At 46.9% G+C, this 7,807-nt stretch overlaps 1 protein-coding gene across 1 annotated transcript; it reads left to right on the forward strand.

The window, feature by feature from the left end:
• The first annotated feature begins 445 nt into the window (after positions 1–445).
• LOC125728133 (intersectin-2-like) lies at positions 446–5,062 on the forward strand. The gene is made up of 4 exons (XM_049005208.1): positions 446–516; positions 1,312–1,451; positions 3,378–3,517; positions 3,962–5,062. The coding sequence occupies exons 1-4, from the start codon at positions 495–497 to the stop codon at positions 4,140–4,142; spliced, it is 483 nt and encodes a 160-aa protein (XP_048861165.1). The 5' UTR covers positions 446–494; the 3' UTR covers positions 4,143–5,062.
• Positions 5,063–7,807: the final 2,745 nt, after the last annotated feature.

Below are 7,807 nucleotides of genomic sequence, written 5' to 3' on the forward strand. Positions count from 1 at the left end.
GCATCCAGAAGGGAGAGCTGGAACTGATCAGTCAGAAGCAGGACAGCTGCCTGCTGGAGGTCAACGCCCTGCAGCGGCAGCTTGAGGTCTGCGGCCTTCCTCCGCTGCCGTCCAAGATCCCAGCAGCTATGGGACGAGCACCAGCTGCAACACTGATAAATAGATTCAACACGGTTCTTTTTCCATGTGATCTGGCGTTATGTCTGCTGTGCGTTATACAACAGCTGTGCCACTCCTGTCTGATTAGCAGTCTTCAGATTTTGGCAACCAAGGGAGAGACTGTTCTTCACACCTTTCCTGGAGAATGTGCAGTTTTTTTGGGGGGGAATTTACTATAAAAGCAATAGATAGATAGGGTGAAGTTTCCAGGGAGGGTTTATTTCAGGATTCTCCAGCTTTCTGAGGGAGTTTGGCCTGTTTTTGTGCAGGAGGGGCAGAGGAAACATTCTCAGCTGATTGTGGAGCAGCAGAGATGCAAGGAGATCCTATGCAACATGGGGCTGAACAGTAGGTCTGGTGAGTCTGATCTCCCTGCTTCTCCCTGCGTTACCTGGCGCCCCCCCCCCCTGCAGTCATTCTTGAAGTACTTAAATGTCATGGTGGCACATGGGTGGTACATGCTTCTTGTGCTTCTAAAATGTAGGTGTACACTACCAGACAAAAGTTTGGATGCACCCACTTGTAATACATCTTTTGTATTTTAGCTACATTATTCACCTTAGAGTAAAAGGCTTGGAGGCAGTCGACAGTTTTGCTTCGATGACAGCAATGCAGAATCTTGGCGTTCTTTCAGCCAGCTTTCAGATGTAACCCCCCCTGGAAGGCTTTTCCAGCAGTACAGGAGTTTCCAGAAGTTCTGGGCACAAGTCGGCTACCAACTCATCTCGGCTCTGTAGGGTTTGGGTGGAGTGGGGGATTGTGGGGGCCAGGTTATCTGTCACAGCCCTCCCTCTCACATGTCAACAAGAAAATACTTACCATATAACCTCGAGGTGCACTTAGGGTTGTTAATGTAAGGGCCCCCTGCTGATACAGCGCGTTGCTGCACCCTCCACACGAACCACCTCAGGGATGAGAACCTGAGTGTAGTCGTGCAGCGGGTGACACCTCAGCATCACACTAGTCCGAATGGAATGGAACAGTGTACATTTTTTTCCGGTGGCTGGAGTGCCAACCCTGCCACCAACCCCCTTGCAGTTTTCCCTGCAAGTTGGAGGACTTCCTTGCAGGGCTTAGATGTAGATTGTCAGTCCCAGGATGAAGCAATTGCAGGTGAAGGGTCTTGCTTAGAGGTAGTGTTTCTGTATACAGGTCCGACACTTTCCTCCGTAAAGAGGGGCGTGACTGAGAAGGACATCGTCTGTCGGAAACTCAAGGAGCAGCTGGATGTGCTGGAGAAGGATACCGTGGCAAAACTGTCGGAGATGGACCAGTACAACGTGGACATCAAGGTGAGGAGGCATTACTGGTGGTAGAAAGGCATCAATGTTGTGGCTTGCCTCTAGTTAGCCCAGTGTGCTGTACAGGGGCCAGTAGCATTTGTAAATAGAATAAAGTGGAGAAGTGAAGCCTCAAAATTGGCAGGAGGTGGGACTTATCGATTGCCCAGTTTACTAAACTAACTAGTGATGGACAAAAATGATGCCCCATGAGCCATTTGCTGTATTTGCTGATTTGATTGCATTCAATTCATAATTGGGCTCAAAGCGCTGCCCCACAGCGCTGCCCCACAGCGCTGCCCCAAAGCGCTGCCCCAAAGCGCTGCCCCAAAGCGCTGCCCCACAGCGCTGCCCCACAGCGCTGCCCCACAGCGCTGCCCCACAGCGCTGCCCCACAGCGCTGCCCCACAGCGCTGCCCCACAGCGCTGCCCCACAGCGCTGCCCCACAGCGCTGCCCCACAGCGCTGCCCCAAAGCATGCCAAGAGCACCATCTAGTGGGCTCAAAAAATACAACAAATGGTTCTTGAGGCATCATTTTCTCCATCAATGCCAACTACTCATCTTTTTTTGTCCTTGATTCCTTTTGGGTTAAAGGCAGAGATTGACAGTCCACTGTAATTTCACCCATTTTGAGTTGTGAAGCCCATCCCTGCAGTGCAGTAACCAGTGACATTTTGCACACATTAGTATAGATGAGATTCCAGATTTTGTCAGGAGATGACAACGCAGGTGTCATTCTCTAATAGGAAACCCAAACATAATTAAAATATATTCTTGTGATGTAGGACAATGCATAGTTCAGTGAGGTATGCATCTGCATGTACCTCCCTCTGGAAGGTTGTGGGGTAAAATTCCATGGCAGGTGCAGTAAACAGGGCCTTTAACCACAGTTGTCCCAGAGACGTTGGCTGCCTCTGCTCTCTGATCCTCGCTTGTACGTCACTTTCGACAAAAGCATCTGCTAAATAAATAAATGTAAATATGCATCAACGCGTGCTGTCAGCATCTGCTTTTGGGAACGGGGAGCAATGTCACCCAACCTGTAATTCTGCTTTTGGCTATGAAGATGCCACTCGCGTTTGTGACTCAGGCTGACGTTGTCTCAGGGGAGGGGGGCGGATCTGACCCACAGTGGGCCTAAACGGCACATTAAGAGCTGCTCGCCACGCCATTCTACCTTTGATGCCAAGAATTAGCAGGCCAACCTCCTCCCATTAATTTTCCCCGCTAACTCTTTCATTTTTCACTCTATCTTTCTCTCTCCCCTCCATTTTTCTCCCCTTCGCGTCCTGCCCAGTTTGAGGACATGGACGACTGTCTTCTTCAGGGTCTCCTTTCTTTGCTGGGCTGCCTTAGCAGTCTCTTCCTTCTGATTAAGGTTGTTTCTCTGCTTTTTCCCCCCTCTGTCTCCCTACATCCGTGTCCGTCTCTCGCCCTCCATCCCGTCTTCCCAGCCCCGTGGGTTATGGATCCTGTGAAAGGCCGTGCCACTTTCATCGCCGTTACCTGTGATGTGTTTCTGGCCTCCTCATTTCCACCTATCGCATGCTGCCTGTCGCTACAAAGCTCTTGTTGTGTTCAGCTTACTTTTTTCCTTCACTTTTCAGTCTCTGCCGATATCTCCATTCGCTCCATATTCATTTCCTGTTCTGTGAGTTGCTGTCACCTTAATTCAGCCACATTTAGAAAATAATCGGCGTTTTCCTTGTAGTGCGTATAACAATCCTTGGTTGAAATATTTAAGTGCATTAATAGCAGGGATCTTTGAGTATTTTTTTTATTTTTATTGTTATTTTTGCCATCCATAATCTATGGCCCAGAATCCCGTGTGTTCTGAATTGGATCTGGTGTCTGTACCTTGTATAGCGAGTGGTGGTTGGCGGTGTGGCTTGGTGCTCTGCGCTAATGGTGGTGCGGGCCCGGTCCCTTCCCACAGGAGCTCCGGGAAAGCCAGACCAAGCAGCAGCAGGTCCTGGACAGACTGCGGCAGGTCAAGGCCGACAAGCTATGTGACCTGCAGCGGAGGCGAGAACTGGAGTTGGAGAGGAGGAAGAGAGAGGAGGAGGAGGCGGTCAGGTGAGCTAGGCCTCCTGCAAGGCCTGCATGCTCTGTTGTCGTTTTTGCATTTCTGTTGGCTGTCATGGTGCCAGGTTTGGTTTCCCTGCAATGGTGACTGACCTGTCCTAAATCGCTTTTTAATATCACTTTAACACTGTGCTTCCCAAGCTGGTCCTTGGGGATCCAGAGCTCCCTTTTACTTATTTTTTGTTTGTTTTTCTATTTTTAAGTGGGTCAACACATCACCTACATAATGTCAGAACATGTCAGATGGCTAAGAGCAATTTTAATGTCAATTACAGACCCAGTGTGACAAAGTTCAGTTAAAGCATTAAATTTGAATGGATGACGTGACCTTGATGGTTTGTTTAAAGAAAATATAGCTGCATCACGTGATTGAAGGGCCATGATGTGGTGCTGGGCCAAATTCAGCTTCAATGTGATGCATCATGTCATTCACAGGCAAGCCAAGCTGGAGAAAGAGCGGCAGTGGCGTGTGAAGTTGGAGCGGGAGGAGGAGGAGCGGCGGAGGAGGATCCAGGAGGAGCGGGAGGCCAAGCTGAAGGAGGAGGAAGAACGTGAGCGTGAACTCCGGGCCAAACTGCGCGCCGCTCAGGAGCAGGCTGACAAACCAGCAGCCTGACAAACCAGCAGCCTGACAAAGCAGCAGCAGCCTGACAAAGCAGCAGCAGCCTGACAAAGCAGCAGCAGCCTGACAAAGCAGCAGCAGCCTGACAAAGCAGCGGCTGGAGTTTCGGGAGATAGGACTTGACCTTTGACCCTCACCATTGGGCTTGCAGGGCTTGAGCTCTGTGGCCTCCAAAATAGTGACCAGCAGGCGGCCAGTGCCACTGGTTTTCAGGGAACGAGCTGGAAATGCATACAGCAAGTGATGCATGAGTCGAAAGACCAAGGAACAATAAATAAGATTCATAATAAAGAAGTTAAGATGCAAGGAACTCCCAAGGAATTGGCAGAAATAAGATACAGCAACTGGAAAAAAAAACTGTAGTTAATGGGGCACTGCAGTCTATGATAGGGTTATCAAGGGTTCAGTAATGAAGGTCTGCATAAATAGACTGTACAGCAACCAAAAGGGAAAGTAGTAGGTTCTTAAACTGCAACGGATGTGTTCACTGGAAGGACAGGCTGTGTAAAAGAGGGAAACTCAAATTTAGGAAAAACCAGTGCTCAGCTACAAACTCAGACCAAGATTTTGTTTTTACAAACCAGTTGAGTAGCCTTTGACTGACTCTCTATGCTCAACTGGTTGGAAGAAACAAATTCTTGCTCATGGGGTTTGTAGGTTCTGGCTGTGAAACGTCCAACATGGACTAAAACATGGGGTCAGGGTTCTGAAACACTGAATAGGGTAATGAATATATACTGGTGACTTAGAGGATTTTATATTACAGATACATAAATATACACACACACACATACATATAACTAAATTAAATAGGAAAAGGACAAGCAATTTTGTAGACAGATCAAACTGGACTGAAGGGTTATGCTAAGACACTGAAAAGGATTAAATGCAAATAAAATAGTTCACCTTGGTAAGCTTTCTCTCGCTTCTTCTTCTCAGTCTCTATGAAATGTTCTGAAGCAGCTTTGATTTTCTGCGCCCAGGCAGTCCTGATTGATTAAATAAGAAGAAACACCTGATTTGTTACCAGAACAGGACACCGAGGGAGCCTCCTTGTGGACTGAAGCCACAGCTTCCTTGTTCAATTCTCCTTAGTCTCTTCTCTAACTCCCTTCCTTCCCCACTAACCTCTCATTGATGTTCTCTGTCCTGAGAGTATAAACACGGTCGATGTGGGAGATGTGGAAGATTGGCTCATCGCTAGACGGATCGGAGGGCATCTTCACCAGAACTTCATTTAGAAACACGGGCTGGTTGGATAGAAGACCAAAATCGGGTCATAGACTCGCATTAAATTGGAAGTACACACAGTAGAGAAAGCCCGTAAAAATGGGCTAAACATACAACTAAGGAAATGGCACCTCTTTCTAGAAAGTTCTACTCCGAATTGTATGGATATGAAAAGTTCATTTAAAACGCAATGTATGATTTTGTGCCGTAAATGTAACTGTCTGGTATTGCTAGCCCCCTCCATTACTCCCCAGCATGAAAAAGAGTCTCACGTTCTTGTACATCTTGAACTGCATGTTGCACTTGGGACTGAAGAGCTTATCCGTCCCTGATGAGGTGAACTGCTTCACTGCTTGGGTGAGCAGCAGGAAGTCATTGAAGAGGAAGGTGTATAACTCCTTGTTGCTCTTAGTTTTATAGACCTTGCCGCTGTGTAGCAGCTTTCGGGGACCCAGGCAGTTGGTCAAGGAGTTGAATATCAAGTTCTGTAGGGAAATGGAACAATTGGAAGTGTCCAGTAAACTGTAGGAAAGCTGCAAAAATCCAGACCCTAACTTGTAGTAGGATTAACTCTGTAGACGACTTTGTTAGAGGCTGTGCATGTAAACAAACATTTGTTAAGAACTTCAGGAGGGAATATTGTAGATTATATAAAACCCAGGCTATAGACAAGAGCTTCGTGATATAGTTGCATTAGATGTGCTCACCTCAGTGATGCCTTCACACTGGACATGGCTCTGAATCCACTCTAACCTGTCGGAGTTCTCCTTCTCCCGGACCCCCTCGTTGACCTGCAGACAGAGCTCCTCGGCCCTGTCCAGAGCCTCCCGCAAGTGTCCATGGTCCAAGTGATTCTCTGGAGTGTTCTCGAGAATCTGGGGAGCAGGAGATTTGGAAATAGGTCTGGGACCTGCCTAAGAATGAACTCTGTCTTTGGACAAGGACTGTGGAGTTCAGGGTAGAGTGAAGTTACTGGCGGTTTGATGTTAATCAGATCCATCCATCCATCCATCCATCCATAAATAAACTGGTGCAGCACGTTTTGTAACAGTTGACATCCAACATTTCACAATACCCATACTCACTGTTAGGTTGAAGAAACAGTTGTTAATCATTTCTGTATGATCAGCAATGAGTGTAAATATATATGTATACGTTATTTCTTATCTTCTAGCCACATACTCTTAGCTATTGTACTCTAAGTAGGTGGTTAACAGCTGCCTACTTAGATAAGAATCTCACTTCCCTCTCTTGCGCCCCCCATTGACTATAAATAAAGAAGCCAAGGGGAACCACCCTTTGTAACACATTCTGCTGTAGTTTGCATTGCAGAGAGTGTGGGTACCCTTGCAAGTAAAACTGTAACCTGTGTGTGTCTCGTAAATGTGGAGTTGGGGTGGAAACGCCGGGCGCTTTCCCCAACATAGAATTTGGTCCTTCGAGCCGGATCCGAGGAACCCCGAAGACGTCTCCAGTACGCCGAGAGAAGCGACACCGAAGTCTGTCGACAGCCACTCGAAGTCGGGTGCAAGAAAGACCTGTGATGTGAATTCGTCATCAGGCCGGTGGTTAGAACTGCGCTCGACGTCTGGTGATGTCTGAAGGACCTCGGTGACGGATCAGAGAGCACACTATACAGGTGAGAGATACGGCACCTAAGTGAGTAGGTGGCCAAGTGAGAGATACGGCACCTAAATAAGTAGGTGGCCAAGACATGCATGTGGTTGAGGTTAGCCGAAATTAACCGGGAGAGAAAGTAGGCGTTGTTGGAAATATATATATTGATGTATGTGGATGTGTTTTTATAGGTTTTAGATTAACCTACACGATCCACCCTAAAAGCAACAACATACTGGTGACTGAAGGATCAAGGACGGGTTTCATCCCTGAAAACTAACACCGCTGCTCTAATAGGGAGCAGTAGAAGGCCGTGTTAGTGTCCTCCTGAGGTCTCATGCCAGATACTTGCTTTTAGGATTTTTTATTTTTTGTAGTGTATCCATTAAAAGGTAACAATGGGGAAGAATCAAAGTAAACAAATGGAACTAGAGGGAGATGAGAAGTTTATGGAAGGATATAAGCCAGGATCAGGACAAATAAGTAGATGGAGGAAAAAACATGGGTTTGAAGGAAAACTCCACACTCCAGATATATATAAAAGCTCACAGACTTTTGTATAAAAGCTAAACTTAAAACTGGAGATGTTACAGACTACCAATAAGAAAGAAGGTAAAGACAGAAAAAAAGAATATGTTTTTTCTGATGCATGGTTGGAACAAAGTAAGTTAAGAGATGTACGTAGAAAACAGAGTATGCAACAATTACATGGAAGGATAGAGATAGTGTTTATGAGACGAGCAGATTATGGCAGAATAGCGCAATGTAAACAAAAAGATGGAGAGGAACCTGAGGATTTTATGGATAGAATG

The sequence above is a fragment of the Brienomyrus brachyistius genome, unplaced genomic scaffold (assembly GCF_023856365.1).
Source record: "Brienomyrus brachyistius isolate T26 unplaced genomic scaffold, BBRACH_0.4 scaffold168, whole genome shotgun sequence".
Taxonomy (NCBI): domain Eukaryota; kingdom Metazoa; phylum Chordata; class Actinopteri; order Osteoglossiformes; family Mormyridae; genus Brienomyrus; species Brienomyrus brachyistius.